Source organism: Canis lupus, chromosome X (genome assembly GCF_003254725.2).
Source record: "Canis lupus dingo isolate Sandy chromosome X, ASM325472v2, whole genome shotgun sequence".
In the NCBI taxonomy this organism is placed as follows: domain Eukaryota; kingdom Metazoa; phylum Chordata; class Mammalia; order Carnivora; family Canidae; genus Canis; species Canis lupus.
In genome coordinates, this window is record NC_064281.1 from 79,895,866 (window position 1) to 79,919,871 (window position 24,006).

Below are 24,006 nucleotides of genomic sequence, written 5' to 3' on the forward strand. Positions count from 1 at the left end.
CTATTGTCACTGTCCTATAGACACAGGATGGATCCCTGCCCCAAATTGGGTTCAGAAGTCAAGTGGTGATGCCACACAGACACACCAAGAGTGTTCATACTTATATAATGAGGCTTTTTCAAGAAAGCAGGACAAGCTTCCTGAGCTAGTCCAAAAATGGCTTGAGAAATCAGGGAAAGGAAACTGGCTTGGAGTTTTTATGGTGATTAGGGGACGAGAATTCCTTTGTGCAGGTAGAGGCTTGCATGGTTTGAACCTCCCATTGGCACCAAAGAAAGGAGTACCTTGACTTTCTTATAAGCTTTCCCAGATGTGGAGTACAAGGGGAAAAAATGGAGGTGATATTTAGAAGATGTCAGCAAACATCAAAAAATGGTGTCAGATTCTATTATGCCATTTGCATGGGGTAATTAACCTTGGTCATCAGGAGGAAGAAATGTTGTTAGATCATGGGAGCAAGTTGAATATGCTTGACTCCCAAGCAATCCACATGGGTACCTCTTGGTACTCTTCTGCCCAATTTTGGTGGGAAATGGACATGTGCAATAACTTTGGCCAGAGAAGAGCATGGCAACCAGCCCTTATCAGGGCTGACAGTTGCAGTCCACACAGACCAGGTGAGAGGAAAAGGAATCTAGAATGGATAGTGGAGAACCCTGGAGGATCTTCTTTCTGGACTTAAATGAAGAAGCAGATTTTAGCAGCATAAAGAGTGGACATTATTGACATGGTGTATCTCATGAATAAATAAATAAAAGCTTAAAAAAAAAGAAAGGACTTGTTCCAGAATCTAGGGTTCTTATTAGCAGAAAGTCCTCATCTTTTAGCCCCTTCAAGGACAGCCTTAGTTGCAGAGAATCATCTGACCCATATCCAATGACTAATTGAGATGGGTATGTAAAGGCCCAACCGTTACATGTATCCAAAAGATATTTTCCAATAAACATTCTGTACAATAAAATCTGTTTCAAAGTGCTTCCTGGAGAGTATAACCTGAAACATCCCAACTAGTGGTATCAATTTCTGTATTACATGGAATAAGGCTAGTGTTATGTTCTGAATGCTTGTGCCCCCTCCCAATTGATATGTTGAAGCCCTAAAGCCAGTGTGGCTATATTTGGAATGAGGAAATAATCAAGGTTAAACAAGGTCATAAGAGTGGGGCTCAAATCTGATAAGATACACATCTTTGCAAAAAGAGACACCTGGAGCTCACTCTCTCTCTCTCTCTCTCTCTACACACACACACACACACACACACACACACACACATAGGAGGAAAGGCTATATGAGGACCTAGTGTGGAGGCTGCAACCAGGAAGAGAAATCTCACTAGAAATGAAATTTTCCAGTGCCTCAATCATAGACTTCTAGACTGAGACTGTTGAGAAAATAAATTTCTCTTGTTTAAGCCAATCAGCTTGTGGCATTTTGTTATGGCAGCCTGATTAGACTAATAGCCAGGCTCATTTAGTAAATAGACTCAGCAATAAATTATATTCTTGAAGAAGATAGAAGTTTACTTCTCTTCACCTAATCATCTGGAATAAGCATCTTAGGTCAATGGGCAGCTCTCCTTCATGATGGTATTTAGATATCAAGGTCTCTTCCACCTCATTTTTCTGTCAAGGCAGAGATTTTAACCTAGAATCCATAGAACTTTCAAGGAAGTCTAAGGATCTATAAATCCTTAGGGGATTTACAAGTTTGTTTATGAAAAACTTCCTCTTTAATTTTTTCCAACTTCCAACTGTAATCTAATATTTTATTTATTTATGAATGTGGGCCACAAACCAAAGTAGTGGCAGCTATACCTGTAATCTTGTCACATGTAAAATTCATATAATTTCAAAGTATATTATTAGTGTTGCAGATATCTTGAAATACTATTTTGGAAGTAATGTACTTACTAAAACTGTCACAAATCTTATTAGTTAATATGTTTTGAAAGCACATATCAGTAATATTAATTGGATTATTTTTATAATTATATTTTAATATTACTGATGGCCATGGCCTTTGTAATCCTAAATTATTTTGGCATTTAAAATATTATCCTAAAAAGAAGCACATATATTACACCATACTGCCATAGATCTCTTCATCTGCTTGGATCATAAGTAAGTCCACAATCCAGATCAAAGGACAAGGAAAGAAAGGAGGTACCCAACTGATGTAATGTCTTGGTCAGGATATGTCACATGTCACTTACACTCATGTTTCATCAATGAGGACTTAGCTTTATGGCTACACATAACTGCAAAGGTGGCTAGGAAATACAGTATATCAGAAAAGCCATGTGATTCTATCACAATAGAGAATGGTAAATAAAGTTAGTGAATTCCATGTGATCCATAACATCATCTTCCTGTACTTCATTCTTGAATAAATTTTCTCCCTTTTGTTTTAAAATTTTATCCATAGATTCTGTTTGTCTGTGTAGATAGATTTGTTTCCTCCTTTCTATCTCATCCTTTATAATCTTTCTTTTTCTTGTCTTGCTGCATTGTCTAAGATCTCCAGAAAAATGATAAATAGAAGCAGTACTATAGATAATTCTTGTCTTGATCCCAATTTAGTAGAAATTCTGCTAAAAACTTTCACTATTAATTGAGATATTTCCTATAGGCATTTTATGGGTAACCCTTATGAGGTTAAAGAAGTTATCTTCTATTCCTAGTTTGCTATAAAGAGCTGAGATTTACAAGGTAAATAGTGGTAGCTTTCATTATTGGGCCACAAGAATGAATGACTTGAATGAGGTTTAGTCTCTAATGAGATACATAAATTACTTGAGAGATGGTGTCTTGGTAATTCCTGACTTCCCTCTAGAAAAAATGAGCAACCTCTGATTAAACACATCTTGGGAGGTTTAGGAAGGGGTTGGTACGGCATTTACTATAGCCTCTGGAAGTAGGGCCTGAGCTAGGTAACATGAATCTGCAAACCAAGAAATCCACACTACAACTTTGGTTCTGATCCAGCTCACTGTCTCATGTTGACCAATAGTAATAAAAAATAATATTTACAAGAATTTTTATCAGGCACCTGGCTCTGTAATGAGCACATTACATATGTTGTAGCATGGAATGTTCACAAAATCCTGATGAGATGGATATTATGTGTTTCAATTTTACAAATGAGGAAAATAAGGTGTAGGTTTAAGTATCCTGTCCAAGTTTACAAAAGAGTGTAAGTATCAGAGCCAGTTGCTGTGTTAATTCAGTGAAACTAAACTCCATGTTAGCAATAAGTTTTCTGTACCACAAGTCACTTTCCCTCTCTGAGCTTTCAATTGTTTATACACAAAATCAATTTGTAAACTATACCAAGAGTAAGCAAATCTCCATGCAAATGGGTCTAATAAGAAAACACCAGAATGTTTGTGGGCTACATACTTTTCTAAACAGAAATATTTATTTCGGCCTGGAAGCATAATATCTGTGAAAGCACTTATGCATTTGTTATTATTTCCCTGCCGCTGAATAGTTTCACCTTAGGGCAAGAATTTCAGATGCTACATCATTAACACTCACCATGCCATTAATGTGTACTGAATTCTACTGGGGCTTTGAGTAGATATTGTCTAAGATGAAATCTAGTTTGGTGAATAGGGGTAGGATGGACTACACAGGTAAGGGGAAGAATCTGGAGATAGGGAAATATCAAATTTCAGTAAGAACCAAGACAAAAATACAGACTAACCAAGAGATTTGTATTTGAGCAAGTGAGACAGCAATGCAATATTTGGAAAGGAGTCTTACTAGGATACAGAAGATGAAGGGCTATGATATATGGTATGAATGAATGACTTTCCTTCCCCAGTCCAAGTTTGTAAATTAGCAACAAGGAAACATTTGGTGTGTGTGGGGGGAGGTGGGTTTGGAGAGGGAAATTTATCTCTGTCTCTTTTTCTCTTTTGTCCCATACTTGTTAGGTCACAAATGTCAGATCCCTAGCAGTAGTTGTCAGTTACTCATCTCTGGATTGGAAGCACCTTTCTATAACTGAACAATGGCAGTTCCAGCAAGAATCATTATTAGAATCCTGTTAGAATAATGGAGTATGAATATTTAACCTGAATTTTAACTATTCTCCAAAGGGCAGAAGAGGATGCACTTGCCAACTCAGTAAAATTCCTTGGAGCTAACTAACTTGTGGTGTTATGGGGGACAGGCATTTTGACCAAAAGGAATGCACTGACATGGTATTTTTTGTGCTTTGAGTAATGAGTCATTCATTGACTATCTGAATATTTGGTTATAGGTGGCCTCGTTCGCACCCAATGCAGTTTTAGATAGGGTCCAGTCTTCATCCCTGTATAAAGGAAAGCATGTCCAAGCCCATGTCGATCACATAAAGCCATACTATTTATTTATTTCCTATTGCAACAAGCACATGCAATTAGCCAACAGCCTATTTCCCAATTATACTTCCATTGGGTTCACAACTTTCCCTAGAAAGAGAATGCTCCTGGTGCTTTTCTCCAAAATCAACAACAGAAAGGATCTATCAAATTGGATGATAGGGTGAAGGAGAGTTATCTCAGGCTGATCCAGGAACCTGACTTCAGGGACAAGTAGAGCTTCAGTTCCCTTTTCACCAATGTGCAGCACAGCCTTGTGAGCAGCCTGCGGAGAGGGAAGGAACAAATAGTACTGATCACAAACAGGAAAAGTCTTTGGAACAGTTTGGAAGTAGGGAAAGAAAAGAAAGGATAGGGCTATCTCTTTATTGCACTGTTGATGGTGCTTTAATATGGAGGCTATTTGGCTAAGTGTGGTTATTGAATCTCTGGTGATTTTAGAGTTAGCTGTCAGGGAACCACTTACTCCATGGCTTTCTGCCTCCAGAAATCACATTTTTATGCTTTTTCCTTACCCTGCCACCTCCTCCAGAGCTCTATCTCACCAGAGTTGATTGTAATCACTAAGTTTATCTATCAGAATTGTTTTAGGACATGAAAGTTGAGGATTGAATTAACTGTCACAGTTACTTTTTGGGGGGTAATGAGAATGACTCTAGAGTGAATCTGGCATAAGAGGAGTCATTCTGCCTCTCTGGGTTTCAGAATCCTCATTAATAAAATGAGAGAATTTAATTAATTGACCTTAACGGCTATTCCAACTTATACATTCAAGGAACTCTAATCAACCAACTTACCTTGGAAAATTTAAGACCATTGTTCCCCATGAGTCCACGAAAATTGGCATTATCAGCAAAGGCATCCTGAATGCCCATCTTCAGAATGGTGGCTCCAAGGTCATGTGTGGCAGAAATGGAAAACTTTGGAACAAACAAGTCAATCCACCTGTAGGGGAAAGGGAGAGGTAACACATGGCTATCAGCACACCAAGCTCATGATTCTCCTCCTCTGTCGGTCACCATTGTATTATATTGGGCTCTGCTCCTCCCCTAAGTATTGTCAACCATTGATATTCAGATCAATACATGGTTTCTGCACCTCAGGAGTTATCCTGAAATAAATGAACTATGGTTTGGCCAATGTGGGTGACAGCACTGAAAGCAGGGAGCTGTGTCTCATTTATAGTAAAAAAGAAACATCTCTGGGGTGTTAGCCAAGGTTGGGGAGTCAACAACATGAATGACAATTGGTAGCACTTGGAAATGTTCATGGTTTTCCATTTAGCACTCCCAGATAATATGGCTATTTATCTACCTCTTAATGTCAAAATCCTACCCACCCCCTAAATTCTAGTTGGCTTCTGGGAAGACATCAATTTGCTCACTGACTGGCTTTGAAGACTTCATTTTCTCTCTAGCCCTAACTCTTCACTTGAAAAATCCCTATGATACTATATCCTTTGTAGGTTTGTTGATGTGCTTTGAATGAAATGAAATGATGAAGTATGTAAAGCACTTGGTAAAGGGACTGACACAAAGTATCACCTTGGTATACTTTAGTAGTCATCACACAATTGTTAAGTGGTTCAGGGTAATTCTCCTGCCTCTGGGTTTCTGCTGAACTCTGTTTCACCTGTAACATTATGCCCACCCTCTACTTCTCACATCATCTAAAGTGTTTACCCCTTCTGCAGTAAGCGGTTCCACTTCTTCAGTGTTTTAGATGACATGGCCCCTTCCACCCACTCAATCTGACCCTCTTTGGGAAGGACAAAGAGTGCCAGAGCATTCTTGCTGTAGTCCATTTGAAGCACTGTGCAGTTCAACTCCGTATCCACCAGGTGATAGTATTGCTCCATCTGGTGCATCATGGGCACTTTCACTGTTGTGGTCTTGTCCACTGAGAAGCTGAAACCCTCTTCTGTCTTGGATGGATCGAAAGGATTTGCCCACTGGGCTTAAAGTACAGAGAGAAAAGAGTTCCTTTTTTAAAACCAGTATTAATGCCAGTATAAATTTTTCCATCAGTCATCTTATCTGGTAATTAAGACCACCACAGAGGTAGGTATCTGCTGTTAACCAGTTTCACAAGTGAGTGAGAACCAGGGAGAGAAAGTGACTTTACATGCTCTTCCAGCTAGCCCATGGCAGAGCCAGGAGTCACACCCAGGACTGTTGGACTCCATGCTCAACTGCTGTTCCATCTATGTTCAAAACCACTATACTTACACTAAACCCATCAGAGCCACAGTTTCTTCTTCCGTATAAAGGTATAAGCACATCCAACACACAGGGTGAAATGAGACAACAGATCTGTTCTGCCGTTTTATCCGTCTACAAGTGTGTGGTTTGTGGCCAAGAATTGTTCACTCCTCCACCAAACATGGCTGACATGTGCTGTAGAACCAGGAGAAATCATTTGGGCACAGCACCTTCAGAAAAGAGTCACATGTTTCTTGTTGTTACAAGCACGAGCTTTAGAATCAGACAAACCTGGGTGGGAATGCCAGCTCTGAAACTTATTAGCTGTGAACATGGGCCCTTGTAAGGAGTAGATGAGACAATGTATGCAAACCACACATGTAGCATGGTGCTAAACACATAGTGGGTGCATTGTACATGATAGAAATATTTATGTAACATGCCCAAGAATGCACAGCAAGTGAGGGTCACAGTAGAGGTTAAACCCAAGTCTATTTACCTTCCAAGCACAAGCTCGTCCAACCTCACAAAATCTTTTAGAAACCATGATTCTCTAGCTAGATGTGAGCAAGATGTTCATACCATTGTCACTCATTGAAAGTGCCCTCTCCCTAGAAATTCTCTGGATTCATTCAAGGAACTATGTATCCCTCCTGGAAGATTCAAAACTATACACAGCTATGTACAGTAGATCAAGTCACTGTGGTATGAGGGACACCTGATGCCAATGTGAAGAGACTATGAGCTCCCCAGAGAATCCCATCAAATTATGGGAACACTGATCTAGGAATGCGTATCTTAGGGCCTTACCTTTAAAGTGAATATAGTTCACCAGGACCATGATGGTGTTTGGTTTGAGGTCTTGGATGAGGCCTACAACTTCCCCTTTGGTTTGCTTCTCCACATGACTGTTGATTAACTGCTGGGCTGCAGAAACATTGGAGAAGTCGGTAGAAAATACCTCAGTTGCATAGAGGCTCTTGACATCATCCAAGAACTGTGCCAGTGGCTTCAGCTGCTTCCCAATGAAGAGGGTATTTCCCATTTGTAATTCTAACTCCTTCTTTGGAATATTCAGTGAACAGATCAGGTGCTGAAAGCCCTGCTGGATCTCTGCCATTGGGGTGTCTGTGAGGTTAAACCCCAAGCTTTCCAGGATTTGAATTTGGGTGCTGTAGCAGGCCCCAAAGGAGAGCATGGCCAAAGCTGCAGAAATGCTCACAGGGGAAAAGAAGATGTTCCGATCTGGGGTCTCCACAGTGAATCTCCGGTACAGGTTAAATGCAAAGTCAGCATTGATGGATGACATCTTATAGAAAGTGGCATTTTTTGGGGGGGAATTGCAGGTGATTACTTTGCCTTCAGATCTGATAGATGATGCACAATGAAGCTCAAGTACCAAGAGAGCCAGATAGAGGAATAGTGGCATTTTGGAAGGAAAGTGATCTATAAGAAATGAGATGAGAGAACCATTGGGGGATCTTAGCTGGATGAAAAATCTTAGTCAGAAACATAATAATTGTCCATCATGACTAGTAAAACAATAGAAAATATTTAATGGTGTGCTCACCAGAGTCTGTGTGGAGGCCTCTCTCCTCTGAACAACTGAAGATACATCTAATAGGGACAGAGAGTAGGAAAGGTAGCTTGTGGGGGCCATCAATGGCATGGACAGTCTTTCAAATGTAATAACAACATATGAAAACTTTGTGAGGAAATTACATTTATGAAAATTAAATTACTTTTTATTTCAATAAGAAGCAGCTTTTCAGAGAGTGAGGTATCCTTTGATAAAACTAGCACTCCCTCTGCTTATGTTAATTTTTGTAGATTAGAATTTTGGATTTTTTTTAATTTAGCATTTTTCTTAAGAGAAAATCTTCAAGAGATGAGACGAGAGAATTATCTTTACATTCCTTTGGATAACATACAAAGGAGAATAATTTTCACAAGATATGTTTGGTTGAGATGGAAGGTTAATGGAGCCAGGTACAAGGTCATGAGCTGAAATTAAAACATTCATGCAACACACAGAAGCCACAGAAGTATCTCCAAACAACAGAAAGATGAAAGTATAACTTTTTGCAGTTTACTTTTTAAGATTTTATTTATTATTCATGAGAGACCAGAGAGAGGCCAAGACATAGGCAGAGGGAGAAGCAGGCTCCCTGAGGGGACCCCCATACAGGACTTGATTCCAGGACCCCAGGATCACAACCTGAGCCAAAGGCAGATACTCAACCACTGAGCTACCCAGGTGCCCCAACTTTTTGCAGTTTAGATGTCCTTCATCAGCAGCATTATCTAAAGAGTCATTTCTAAGTTATATGACATCTTAACACTATTATTCTTACACTCAGGTTCTTTTTTTAAATTATATTAGAACAGAAGCCAAAAAATATAGTGTAGTATTCTCTGAGCCTGGAAAGGTACAAGGCATGGGAATAAGGAATTTGGCTGTGGAATCCAGTGACCACGGACATAAGTGATCAAAAGAAAAAGATCCATGGAGTCAGGACAGGAGTTCTCACTCAGTCCTCCAACCTTCCTCTGAGTAGTCTCATCCATTCCTAGGAACTCATCTGCCACCACACAAAACTACATTCTCTAATACAGATGACTATCTTATATTACCAGACATTTTTCCAACTGTCTACTGGTATAGCCACCAGAATGTTCCACACATACTTCAGTTTCGATTTGGAAGTTTTAAAGTTTCCAAAGGTAAATATAACATCTCCTTAGCTCTCAGTCCTGCTCCTACATCTTCATTCTATATCACTATCAACTGAGACTCCCATGCCAGAAGCCTGGGTGCCATCCTAGGGGCTTCTTTCATTCTCATTCCCTACATCTATTGAGTCACGATGCCTTCTGAGTAATACATACTAAATGTCTCTGAAAACATCTCCTTTCTCCTGCCACAGCCTAAGCTCATGGCCTGAACTACTTCACTAGCTCCTAGCAAGTCACACTATCTCCAATTTCTTCCACCCCAACCCCCTGCATTTACACCTTTATCCAATCTCTACATGTTGTTAGAATCCTCCCTCTGTAAAAATTGCAGAAGCTGGTAAGAGGTCAATTATCAGACGACCACACTTAGACCTTGGCCTCTGGAGCTAGGAATTTGGGGCACACAGTTATCTGGGATTTTGACTTGCTGATAGAAATGTCCAAAATTCCCAAAGAGAGAAAAAGATTACTTACAGCACATGTCCAAGAAGCTACTTGTATCTCTCAGAAAGCAAAATCTTTCCATCTTTATAACATGTCCTGTATTGCAAAAGTAGAGCACTCTTAGTTACTCATTAACCCCAGCATTAACCCTGGGATGATATTTTCAAAGCTGATGCACAAAACCAAGGCCAATAAGAACAAAGTGAAAAATGATAAGGATAGAACTCTGAATGATTGCTTTAGCTGCCAAATCCTTCATCTATAACAAAAGAGAAAGATAATTATCAGAGGTGGCAGGCCCAGATTCATGCTAGGAAATGTGTCTTTTCACCAGGCAGGATGAGGACCATGGGAAAATGCAGAAGGATAAAGACTGTTTTATGCATCAGGACTAGTGTTGGGACTGGCGATCTTTTGAGGGAAAGTTGCATAAAGGCAGAGGCTGGATGGGCCTCTCTAACGGGTGCTATACAAATTATTTGTGCATTGGCACGGAGGAGATGATGTCAAAGTAGCTTCCAACTCTAGACTTCTGATGCTGCACACATATGTCTGCTCAGGGGAAACCAGTCCTATCCTCTGGTCTCTAAAACCCCCTGTGCCATCTCCTGGGTCACAAGAATAAAAGAGGATGCAGAAGGAGACAAGGAGAGTAGAATGAAAGATTTCACTGTCCAGTATTAACTGTGTACTGAGCTGTGTGATACAAAGTAGCAGTGGGAGCAAAAAACACTAGACTCAGGAGACCTAATTTCCATCCTGTCTCTGCCATTTTCTAGGTCTGGTGGTAGCAGTAGTAATAGTAGTAGTAGTAGTAGTAGTAGTAGTAGTAGTAGTAGTAGTAACAACTCTTGTTTATTGAGTATTTACCATACGCAGGGCATGATGTGAAGCATCTAATTCCAGACACTGTTTCAAGACATTAAGGATATGCATATGCTAAGTGAAGGTTGGACATTAGGAAAATAGAGGCTAATTTGAGAGAAGTCTGATTACAGTCTATGAGGGGATGTAGAAACCAGGTAAAATAGTTCACATTGAGGTCATTAAAAAAAACCACTGGGGGATTTTGGCAAGGCAGTGACTAGATAGAGGATGATTTTGCTGTAACATTGTTTCTTCTCAAACATACAGAGTTCCTGTGAAAAGTACCACACTAAAAAACTCCCCACTGAAAAGTGGGATTTCAGAGGTAAATGCTAAATATCAGCCCTGTATCCAAAGGATCTTTCTAATTACCCATCTTAAAAGGAAAGGGCCTACCTCACATATGGGATGGTCACAGTTTCATGTGTTCCACTCCAAGGCAGTGGAAACATCAGATCTCCAGACACTGAGGTCAGTCCATGATCACTTCTGGTATAAACACATATATCCTCTCTCAACTATAGCCAGTCACTACAGAAGAAACAGGCAAAAGACTATCCAGAAAGAAAACTTCTAAACCTGTGCCCTCTGGTGGCATAGTCAAACAATGATACAGCTTTTTATCTGATGCATCTGATTCAGCTAAGCTTTGCTGGCAGGTAGTAACTGCAGGATCTGTTTCTGGCACATAAGAAGGGCAGCCCTCTCCTTGCAGACTCACCCATTTTGTGCTCTGGAGTTCTATCCTATCATGTCCTTCCTATGTAGTAATGTAATTTGTGGCAAGTTTCTTAATGTCCTAGAACCTAGTTTCTTCACTTCTATAGTGAAATGATAACAATCCCCACATCATGTGGTTATCATATAGATATCACTAGTATCAAGTGAAATGTAGAGGTGCTGCCCAAAAGCTTCTATATAGTGCCTGGCATATAACCAGGATTCAGCAGCTATTAATTCTCTTCTCTTTCATCTACTGGCCTTGATTCTCTCCCCCTACCCAAAGTCTCCACAGGCCCTGTATTCCACTTCCTCCATTCCTAACTGCTGTTTCGTTCTGCTTTCTGGAAATACATTCTCACTAAGATGAAGTGATTGATTGACTATGAATGTATAAGATCTTTTTTGAAACTTATATTTAAAACAATAATTTAATCTTGTGTAAAGCTGCTGAGGCTAGCACATTGAATATAGAATCTCTAGGAAGTGTAACCATATCAATAAATTCAATCAGTTCTAAAATTAAGTTTCTCCCTCTTTGGATGAACACCATAACAATCCATTTTCACACAACTTGCTCAGAATTTTACTTTGGAAATTTCACAATTCAAAATTCTACAGTTTCAGAGTTGTTTTTTTTTTAAGAAAGAATGTGTACACATGCAAGGTGGAAGAGAGTGGCAGAGGGATAGGGAGAAGGAGAATCCCAAGGAGGCTCCATGTCCAGTGCAGAGCCCAAGGTGAGGCTTGATCCAACAACTGTGAGATCATGACTTAAGTTGAAATCAAGAGTCAGATGCTCAGCCTACTGAGCCACCCAGGTGCCCCTAGTTTCACAAATCTTTTAATGCATAAACATTTTTCTCCTACTTTTGAGTTGATATTTGATCCTATATCCTAGTTTTGGGGTAAATGATGGTGTCTTAGTCTAGTTGTAAGTCTGGAGACATTAATGAGTGTGGGGTGGTGGCAGTAGAAAAATGGGCTCCTTCTCACAATTGAAATTTTATGAAGTACTGTGTATTTACACAAAAGGGAGCCACATTGAACAAAGAGAAGGAATGTTTCTGTAGTCAAGGGGAGCTGAATGGGTATTTTGAGCCTGAGGTATTTTTTAGTTCTCTCAATTTACTTATTCTTAAGTTCTTATTATTTTTATTTCAGTGACTAACTGACAAATATGACCTGTCAATGCTGGGAACTAAATATTATTCTGTAACTTAATAATTCACAAGATCAAGTGCTAATTTAGCCTTCTAGCTCCATTAGGTAAGAAATTCTAGGTTGGCAGAGTACGAGAATCCTAAATTCACCTCATCCTATGGATACACAAAGATAACAGACACATCAGTGCAAGTCAGAAAACAACACGAAGACTTTCCACAGTTAATCCTAAAGAAGAGGGCAGCCCCGGTGGCTCAGCGGTTTAGTGCCGCCTTCAGCCCAGGGCGTGATCCTGGAGACCCGGGATCGAGTCCCACGTCAGGCTCCCTGCGTAGGGCCTGCTTCTCCCTCTGCCTCTCTCTCTCTCTCTCTCTCTCTCTGTCTCAAATAAATAAATAAAACCTAAAAAAAAAATCCTAAAGAAGAGACCACATTGAAAAGAGTAGGAGGGGCAGAGACATGGTTAGCAACAAGCCCTAAGGTGAGACCAACCACAAATGGGAAGGACACCACAAGCAAAGAGAAGTGAGATCAGTCCGCACACCAGGCACCCCAGGCATGGGGGACTTGCACTGGTAAAATGAATCTTCATGATATTTGACTTTGAAAACCAAAATATGGGCCTTAACTTTGTGAGTTTTTACAATCAACAGGGATTAACTCCAAGTACTTTAAAAATCAGTCACCTTAGATCCAGAAGAACCAGGGGGCAATAGGAAAACAAGCCCCTGCTCTTAAAGAGCCAGCACAGCAAATAAACCACGAGGATACAGCACAGAAGCAGCAGTTTAAAAAGTGCCTCGAGTATATGAGGAGATTAAATTATTTATCTCAGAACTTGAGTTGAGGGGGAAGGGATCTTTAGGAGACTTCTCCAAGAAAAAAACAGCTGACCTATGTCATTTCTCACACTCCTCCCATGCTTTGATAGCCAGACACTTATAGGAACCAACCTAAACATTCTCCACCTATTTTCCTAACACTGCACACCCTACCCCCACATTCTTTTGCAGACCTGCCCCATCATACAGCCCTACCTGGCAGGCATGCCTCCAAAGCAGCTCTTGCCATAACACACCTTTCAATCAGCATCAGCACAGACTGCCACCACTCCTGCCCTGAAGATAGGGAAAGATAACTGTATATACCAGTGCAACTCCAGTGCCTGCAGCCAAACCTTATAACTGTCAGTGCAGACAGAGTGCCCTCTGATCAGTGCAACTGCAGCCCTAGTAGATGATCTGCGGGGCAGGAATCTGATCTGAGTGTCATCCTACTGACCAACAAAAAACTCTCATGTACAGCACAGGGAGAAAGATCTGAAGTTTGATGCATCTGTAGTCCTGGCAGATGGGCTAAGGACAGGCATGTGATCTAATTCCTGGCACTGACCAACTATAACACCACAGCAACTCCAGACTGGCCCCTTAATAGCACAGAAACCAAACTTTTCCCATTGTGCCCACAACAGACAAATAGGGACATTGGAGTTGGCTGGACTAAAATCAAATGCAGGTCAGACACAATAGTAGGATGTACACAACACACACAGAAGACACACCTTAAACATAATGTTCTGGTGAACAGAGAACATTGTGTTACAAGGAACCACAGGACCTGTTACTCATAAAGTAATTACTTTCAAGTTCAGAGGATGTAGCTGATTTTCCTAATACTTAGAAACAAACACAGAGAGCTAGACAAAGTGAGGAGAAAGAGGAGTATTCACAAATGAAAGAACAGTACAAAACCACAGCAAGAGACCTAAATGAAACGGAGATAACTAATATGCCTGATAGAGAAATGAAAGCAATGATCATAAAGATAGTGGATTTGAGAAAAGAGGAGGACATCAGTGAGACCCTTAACAATGAGATCAAAGAGAACCAATCAGATATTAAGAACAAAATAAGTGAAATTAAAAATATACTACATTAAATAAATAGTAAGCTAGAGAAAGCAGATGAATGAAACAGCCACATGGAGAACACAATACTGGAAAGCAAGCAATCTGAGCAAGTGAGAGAAAATATAATAACACAAAATGAAAATAGACTTAGGGAACTCAAGGCCAATATCAAGTGTAATCACATTTGCATTATAGGGATCCTAGAAGGAGAAGAGAGAGAAAAGAGGGCAGAAAAGTTATTTGAGGAAATAATAGAAGAAAATGTTCCAAATCTGGGAGAAGGAAAGAGATATCCAGATCAAGGGGGAGAACCCCCAACAAAGTCAACAAAAGGAGGTTCACACCAAACAAAGAGTAATTAGAATGAAAAAAAATAGTGCTAGTGAATTTTAAAAGTAGTAGGAAAACTGAAAATGCTTACATACAAGGGAACCTCCAAAAGCCTATCAGCAGATTTTCCAGCAGAAACTTTGCAGGTCAGAAGAATGTGGCATGATATATTCAAAGCACTGAAAGGGAAAAATCTGATGCCAAGAACACTATCCAGAAAGGGAACCACTCAGAATAGGAGAAATAGGGTTTCCCAGACTAACAAAAGTTAAAGGAATTTATGACCACTACCCCAGCACTGTAAAAAATGTTAAAGACTCTTTGAGTGGAAAGGAAAGACCATAAGTAGGAGTAGGAAAAGTAGGAATCACAAAAGCATATCTAAAGAAATAAAAGGACTCCCAAAATAAAAGGATATAAGATATAACACCATATACCTAAAATGTTGGGAAGGTGGAGTAAAGAATGAGTTCAAACTTAGGCAACCACCAACTTAATATAGACTGCTATATGCAGAAGATATTATATATAAACAGACTGATAACCAGTTGTCAAAAACCAGCATTAGGGCAACCTGGTGGCTCAGTGGTTTGGCGCTGCCTTCAGTCCATGGTGTGATCCTCAGGTCCTGGGATCGAGTGCCACATCAGGCTCCCTGCATGGAGCCTGCTTCTCCCTCTGCCTGTGTCTCTGCCTCTCTCTCTGTCTCCCTCTCTCTCCCCCTCTGTCTTTCATGGATAAATAATAAAACACAGGCGGGGTGAATGGGTGACGGGCACTGAGGGGGGCACTTGACGGGATGAGCACTGAGTGTTATTCTGTATGTTGGCAAATTGAACACCAATAAAAAATAAATTTATTATAAAAAATAAAAATAAAATAAAATTTTAAAAAATGGGCAGAAGACATGAACAGATATTTCTCCAAAGAAGAGATCCAAATGGCCAATAGAGTAAAAGATGCTCTAAGTCACTCATCATCAGGGAAATGCAAATGAAAACCACAATGATATATTACCTCACACCTGTCAGATGGCTAAAATAAAAATTTCGAGAAAAAACAAGCATTGACAAATATGTGGAGAAAACAGAGCATTCTTGCACTGTTGGTGGGAATGCAAACCAGTACAACCACTGAGGTAAATAGTGTGGAGCATATTCAAAAAATTAAAAATAGTACAGAGAAGAGGAAGATGGCAGAAGAGTAGGAGGACCCTAGGCTCATCTTGTCCCACAAACACAACAAGATAACTATTAACCCACAAACACAACTAGATAACTATTAAATCATCCTTGATATATCAGATTTCAACCTGAAGACTGACAGGACAAACTCCATAACTAAAAGGAAAGAAGACTCCTCATCAAAGACAGTAGGAAGTGTGGAGACTAGTTTAGGAGAAAAACAGATCCTGAGTGCTTCAGAGGGGAGGGAGCTGTGATTGCAGAGAATGGCAAGAAAGAGAGAAGCACACAGGGAAACACAGAAGAACATTTCTTCAAAGTTGCTGGATTGGAAAATGAGAAGGGATGAATTTCTGAGTTCCTGTAATTACTGGGAATTAAAGCCTGGAGTTTTAAAGGTCAGCAGGCTTGACTGGGATAGAGAATTCACTGCTCCTGGAGAGAATATACATAAATAACCTGGGGGCAGACTGTGTAGAAACAGAAATTTGAAGGATGCCTGCTTCACACAGTGGGGAGATTATTGGCTCTTCTCTGAGCACACCCCTGAGAAGCAGTGTTCATGGAGACTACTCTGTGGGAACAAAGGAACTGACTATCAACATTTCTCTCCTGGCTATAAACACAGAGCCACTTGCAAGAAACAACACAGAGCTGATATTGACAGCCTAACTTGCCTACACCAAGCATCACCCCTATGCACTCTGGTGGGACTGCCCTTCTCAAGCAAGTTTGCCTCAGGCCCAGTGTGGTGGGTACCTCCCCCAGAAAACTGGGAAAAACCCCTACCCCCACCACATCACCCAACCAGAGAGCTCTGCAAGGCCTCAGTTCTCACTTTACAAGTACATCAGACCACAACTACTTAAAACTCAACACATTCAGACCAGGGACCAAACATTGTCCATACCTGGCAAGGATAGCCTCTGCAGATGACTGGCCTGAAGGATAGAGAAGACACAACAAAACAGCAGAGAGCACATAGAACATACTAGAGACACACACTGAGGTTCCAGGCCCTGGGCACTACAAGATTTCTTTTGCAAAAGACCATTACTTTCAGGAACAGGGCACATAAGTGGCTTTTCTAACACAAATAAGAAGGTAGAGACTTGGACAGAATGTGAAGATGGAGGAATTTATCCTAAATGAAAGAATAAGATAAGGCCACATCCAGAAGTCTAGGCAAAACACATATGAGTAACATGACTAAGGGAGAATTTAAAGGAACAATCATAAGGATACTCACTGGGCTTGAGAAAAGAAAACATCAATGGGACCTTTACCACAGAGATAAAAGAGTTTAAAAAAGAATCAATCAGAAACAAAGAATGCAATAAATGAGATTGGAAACAGCTTGATGCAATGAACAATGGGTTGGAACAAGCAGAAGAATGAATTAGTGACCTATAAGACAAAATAATGGAAAATAAGAAAGCTGAACAAAATAGACAAAGAAGAATTATGCAACGTGAGAATAATCTTAGGGAGTTCAGATACTCCATGAAACATAACATTCATATTTTAAGAGTCCCAGAAGAAGAAGAGGGAGAAAAAGGGGCAGAAAATTTATTTGAGGGAATAATAGCTGAAAACCTCCCTAATCTGGGGAAGGAAACAGACATCGGATCTGGAAGGCACAGAGAACTCCCATCAAAATAAATAAATAAATAAATAAATAAATAAATAAATAAATAAATAAAACAGGCCAACACCAAAACATATTGGAATTAAATTTGCAATAATATAGTGATAAGGAAAAAAACCTTGAAAGTAGCAAGACAAAAGAAGTCCTTAACTTAAAAGGGAAGACCTATGAGGCTAGCTGGAGATTTCTCAACAGAACCTTGGCAAGCCAGAAGGGAGTGGCATGATATATTAAAAGAGCCGAATGGGGAAAATCTGCTGCCAAGAATACTCTATCCAGCAAGACTATCATTCAGAATAGAAGGAGAGATAAGAGTTTCCCAGACAAACAAAAACTAAAGGAGGATATTGCCGCTAAACCAGCCCTGCATGAAATATTAAAGGAGACTCTTTGAGTACAAAGAAAGGACCAAAAGTGACAAGGACAAGAAAGTTTCAGAGAAATCTCCAGAAATAATGACAAAACAAGTAATAACATGGAAGGAAATACGATAACTATCAATAAATAATTTGAATGTAAATAGACTAAATGCTCCAATCAAAAGACATAGGATAGGGACGCCTGGGTTGCTCAGTGGTTGAGCATCTGACTTTGGCTCAGAGCATGATCCTGGAGTCCTAGGATCGAGTCCCATATTGGGCTCCCTGCATGGAGCCTGCTTCTCCCTCTGCCTATGTCTCTGCCTCTCTCTCTCTCTCTGTGTCTCTTATGAACAAATAAAATCTTTTTTAAAAAACAAAAAATACATAGGATTTCAGAATATATTTAAAAAACAATACCCATCAATATGCTGCCTAAAAGAGACTCATTTTAGACCTAAAGACTCCTGCAGATGGAAAGTGAGGGGATGGAGAAACATCATTCATGCAAAAGAAAGCCAGTAGAGCAATAGTTATAGCAAACTAAACTTTAAAACCAAGACTGCACATGTCTTTTGCCCATTTCATGATTGGATTGTTTGTTTCTTTGCTGTTGAGTTTCACAGACGAAGACATAGACATGGCCAACAAGCAAATGAGAAAATGCTCCGCATCACTTGCCATCAGGGAAATACAAATCAAAACCACAATGAGATACCACCTCACACCAGTGAGAATGGGGAAAATTAACAAGATAGGAAACCCATATGTTGGAGAGGATGTGGAGAAAGGGGAACCCTCTTGCAATGTGAACTGGTACAGCCACTCTGGACAACTGTGTAGCTTCCTCAGAGTTAAAAATAGAACTGCCCTACAACCCAGCAATTGTACTGCTGGGTGTTTACCCCAAAGATACTGATGCACTGAAACCCCAGGACACCTGTACCTCAATGTTCACAGCAGCAATGTCCACAATAGCCAAACTGCGGAAGGAGCCTAGATGTCCTTCGTCAGAGGAATGGATAAAGAAGATGTGGTATATATAGACAGTGCAATATTACTCAGCCATTAGAAATGACAAATACCCACCATTTGCTTCGAAGTGGATGGAACTGGAGGGTATTATGCTGAGTGAAGTAAGTCAGTCAGAGAAGGACAAACATTATATGGTCTCACTCCTTTAGGGAATATAAAAATTAGTGAAAGTGAATAAAGGGAAAGGAGAGAAAATGAGTGGGAAATATCAGTGAGGGTGACAGAACCTGAGAGACACCTAACTCTGGGAAATGAACAAGGGGTGGTGGAAAGGAAGGTGGGTGGGGGGTTGGGGTGACTGTGAGATTGGCACTGAGGAGGGCACTTGACGGGATGGACACTGGATGTTATGCTATATGTTGGCAAACTGAACTCCAATAAAAAAATAATAAAATCCTCTGATTCTGTATACTGTAAGTCCCTTGACCTGCCCTGGAACACCAATAAAAAATAAATTTATTATTAAAAAAAATAAATAAATAATAAAAAAGGAGAAAAAAGAAAATAAAAAATAAAACCAAGACTGTAATAAGAGACAAAGAAAGACACTATATCACAATAAAGGGTACAATCCAGCAAGAATACATAACAATTGTAAATATTGATGCACTCAACATAGAAGCACCCAAATATATAAAAGAATTAATAAGCAGCATAAAAGAAGTAATTGATAAGAATAATTAATAGTAGGGAACTTTACCACTCCACTTACATACATCAATGGATGGATCATCTAAACAGAAAATAAACAATGAAACAATGGCTTTGAATGACACACTAGACCAGAGGGACTTAACAGATATATTCAGAATATTCCATTCAGAAACATCAGAATACACATTCTTTTCAAGTACACATGAAACATTCTCCAGAATAGATCACATATTAGGTCACAAATCCGGTCTCAAAAAATACAGAAAGATTAAAATCATACCATGCACCTTTTCTGACTACCACACCGTGAAACTAGAAATCAACAAGAAAAGCTTTGGAAAAACAACAAATTCATATAAATTTAACAACGTGCTACTAAATAATGAATAGATCAACAAGGAAATCACAAAATAATTTTTTTTAAAAGGCATGGAAACAAATGAAAATGAAAATGAAAACACACACACACACACACACACACACACAAAGAAAATGAAAACACAATGTTCCAAGACCTTTGGGATGCAGCAAAATGGTCCTAAAGCGAAGTATATAACAATTCAGGCTTATTTCAAGGAGGAAGAAAATCCTCAAATAAACATCCTAACCTTACACCTAAAGAAGCCAGAAAAACAACAAATAAAGCGTAAATCCAGCAGAAGGATGGAAATAATAAAGATTAGAGCAGAAATAAATGACATAGAAAGTGAAAAATGAACAGTAGAATAGAACAAAGATACCAGGAGTGGGTTCTTGAAGAAATTAATAAAATTGATAAACCACTAGCCAGACTTATCAAAAAGGACTCAAAGAAATAAAATTACAAATAAGAGAGGAGAAATAATCCACACCAGAGAAATGCAAACAAATATAAGAAAATATTATTTTAAAAAACCTATATGCCAACAATTTAGAGAACCTAGAAGAAATCAATAAATTTCTAGAAACATATAACCTAGCAAAACTGAAACAGGAAGAAAAGAAAACTAGACCTATAACCAGCACAGAAATTGAATCAGTAGTCAAACAATTCCCAAACAAACAAAAGTCCAGGACCAGATGGCTTCACATTCTACCAAGCATTTAAAGAGTTAATACTTACTCTTTTCAAATTATTCCAAAACCTATAAGAAGGAAAACTTCTAAACTCATTTTCTGAAACTAGCATTACTCTGACACCAAAACCAGATACAGACTCCACTGAAAAATGAGAACTACAGGCCAATATCCCTTGTGAACATGCATACAAAAATTCTCAATAAAATACTAGCAAACTGAATCCAACAATACATCAAAAAAAATCATTCACCACAATCAAGTGACAGTTACTCCCAGGTTGCAAGCAAGGTGACTTTTTTTTTGCAAACCAATCAACATGATGCATCACATTACTAAAATAAAGTATAAAAGTGATATGATCATTTCAATAAACACAAAAAAGCATTTAACAAAGTAAAACATCCATTCATTATACAACAAAGTAGGTTTAGAGGAAACACCTCAGCATAATAAAGGTCATATATGAAAAACCCACAGCTAACATCATAACTCGATGAAAAACTGAGAGCTTTTCCTTTACAATCAGGATTAAGACAGGGATGTCTACTTTCACCACTTTTCTTCAACATAGCAATGGAAGTCTTAGCCCCTGCTAAGACAAAAAAGAAATACAAGGCATCCACACTGTCAAGGAAGAAGTAAAATTTCACTATTTGCAAATGACATGCTAGTCTCTTTAGAAAACACAAATACTCCACCAAAAAACTGCTAGAACTGATACCTGAATTCAGTAAAGTCACGGGACACAAAATCAATGTATAGAAATCTGTTGCACTACTATACAACAATAATTAAACAACAGAAAGAAAAATTTAGGAATCAGTCCCATTTACAATCACACCAGAAACAATAAAATAACTAGGAATAAATATAACCAAGGATGTGAAAGATCTGTGTTCTAAAAAATATAAAATACTAATGAAGAAAATTGAAGATGACACAAAGAAATAGAAAAACATTCCATGATAATGGATTGAAAGAAGAAATATTATTAAAACGCCTAGATTACCCAAAGCAATATGCACACTTAATGCAATACTTATCAAAATACCAACAATATCTATCATAGATATAGAACAAAAAATTCTAACATTTTTATGGACCAGGAAAGACCCCCAAATACCCAAAGCAATCTTGGAAAAGAAACCCAGAGCTGGAGGCATCACAACTCCCGACTTCAAGTTATATTCCAAAGCAGTAGCGATCAAAACAGTATGATACTGGGCACAAAATAGACACATAGATCAATAGAATAGAATAGAAAACCCAGAAATTAACCCACAACTATATGGTCAATTAATCTTTGATAAAGCAGGAAAGAATATCCAATGGGGAAAAGACAGTCTCTTCAATAAATGGTGTTGGAAAAACTAGACATTTACATGCAAAACAATGAAACTGGATCATTTTCTTATGCCATACACAAAAATAAATCCAAAATGGATGAAACACCTATGTGTGAGATATAAAGCCATAAAAATCCTAGAGGAGAATACATAACAGTTACCTCTTTGACATCAGCTGTGGCCAATTCTTCCTAGATCTGTCTCCTGAGGCAAGGAAAACAAAAGCAAAAATAAACTACTGGGACTACATCAAAACAAAGCCTTCTGCACAACTCAGGGGACAATCAACAAAACTAAAAGGCAACCTAAGGAGTGGGAGCAATTTTACAGATGACATATCTGATAAAGGGTTAGTATCCAAAACATATTAAAAAATTTACACAGCTCAGCACCAAAAAATCCCACAAATAATCTAATTTAAAATTTAAAAATAGGCAGAAGACATGAACAGACATTTCTCCAAAGAAGAAATTTAGTGGTAAAAAGATACACCCATGAAAAGATGCTCATCATCACTTACCATTAGGGAACTGCAAATCAAAAGTACAATGAATTATCACCTCACACCTGTCAGAATAGCTAAAATGAAAAACACAAGAAACAACAGGTGTTGATGAGGATGTGCAGGAAAAGGAAACCTCTTGCACTGTTGTTGGGAATTCAAACTGGTACAGCCACTGTGGAAAACAGTATCGAAGTTCCTCAAAAGCCTAACCCTAAAAAATAAAAATAAAATAAAATTAAATTAAATTAAGTTAAATTAAAAAAGCCTAACCCTAACCCTATTTTTTTACAATTTTTATTTTTTTATTATTTTTTATAATAAATTTATTTTTTATTGGTGTTCAATTTGCCAACATACAGAATAACACCCAGTGCTCATCCCGTCAAGTGCCCCCCTCAGTGCCCATCACCCATTCACCCCCACCCCCCGCCCTCCTCTCCATCCTCCACCCCTAGTTCGTTTCCCAGAGTTAGGAGTCTTTATGTTCTGTCTCCCTTTCTGATATTTCCTACCCATTTCTTCTCCCTTCCCTTCTATTCCTTTCACTATTATTTATATTCCCCAAATGAATGAGAACATATAATGTTTGTCCTTCTCCGATTGACTTATTTCACACTTAATACCCTCCAGTTCAATCCACGTTGAAGCAAATGGTGTAACCCTAACCCTATTATCCAGTAATTGCACTACTGCATATTTGCCCAAAGAGTACAAAAAATACTAATTCAAAGGGATACATGTACCGATGTTTATATCAGCATTATGATAGCCACATTATGGAAACAGCCCAATTATCTACTGACTGATGGATAAAGAAGAAATGGTATATATATAATATTACATGGCCATAAAAAAGAATGAAATCTTGCCATTTGCATCAACATGGATAGAAATTATTATGCCAATTGAAATAAATCAGAAAAAGACAAATACCATGTAATTTCACTCGTGTGTGGAATTTCAAAAGCAAAACAAAGGAACAAAGGGGAAAAGTGAGAGAGAGAAAACAAGAAACAGACTCTTAACTATAAAGAACAAACTAATGGTTACCAGAAGGAAGATGGGTAGAGGGATGGGTTAAATAGGTGATGGGGATTAAGGAGTGCACATGTGATGGGCACCAGGCATTGCATGTAAGTGTTGAGTCACTATATTGTACACCTGAAATTAATATTACCCTGTATGTTAACTAACTAGAACTTCAATAAAGACGTTTAAAAACAATTAAAAATAGAACTATGCGAGTGAATGGGTGACGGGCACTGGGGGTTATTCTGTATGTTAGTAAATTGAACACCAATAAAAAATTAAAAAAAAAAAGAACTATGCTATAATCCAGTAATTGCACTACTGGATATTTCCCCAAAAATATGAAAACACTAATTCAAAGGGATACATGCACACTCATGTTTATTACAGCATTGTTTACAATAGTCAAGATAGAGAACAGCTCAAGTGTCCATTGATCAATGAATGGAT

General features: G+C 38.8%; 1 protein-coding gene across 1 annotated transcript; it reads right to left on the bottom strand.

The window, feature by feature from the left end:
* Positions 1-4,348: 4,348 nt before the first annotated feature.
* On the bottom strand, positions 4,349-22,683 carry SERPINA7 (serpin family A member 7). The gene is made up of 7 exons (XM_035711980.2): positions 22,543-22,683; positions 22,184-22,226; positions 8,138-8,184; positions 7,378-8,013; positions 6,049-6,322; positions 5,164-5,311; positions 4,349-4,631 (listed from the first exon to the last, which is right to left on the bottom strand). The coding sequence occupies exons 2-7, from the start codon at positions 22,192-22,194 to the stop codon at positions 4,428-4,430; spliced, it is 1,320 nt and encodes a 439-aa protein (XP_035567873.2). The 5' UTR covers positions 22,195-22,226; positions 22,543-22,683; the 3' UTR covers positions 4,349-4,427.
* Positions 22,684-24,006: the final 1,323 nt, after the last annotated feature.

What these genes read in the sequence shown, in the direction of transcription:
- SERPINA7 (XM_035711980.2), bottom strand. An exon ending in AGGCCTCCACACAGACTCTG is followed by an intron (nt 8,014 to 8,137) that starts GTGAGCACACCA and finishes CATTTCTTATAG; the next exon opens with ATCACTTTCCTTCCAAAATG. An exon ending in AACCGCTTACTGCAGAAGGG is followed by an intron (nt 5,312 to 6,048) that starts GTAAACACTTTA and finishes TTTCCCCTACAG; the next exon opens with GTGGATTGACTTGTTTGTTC.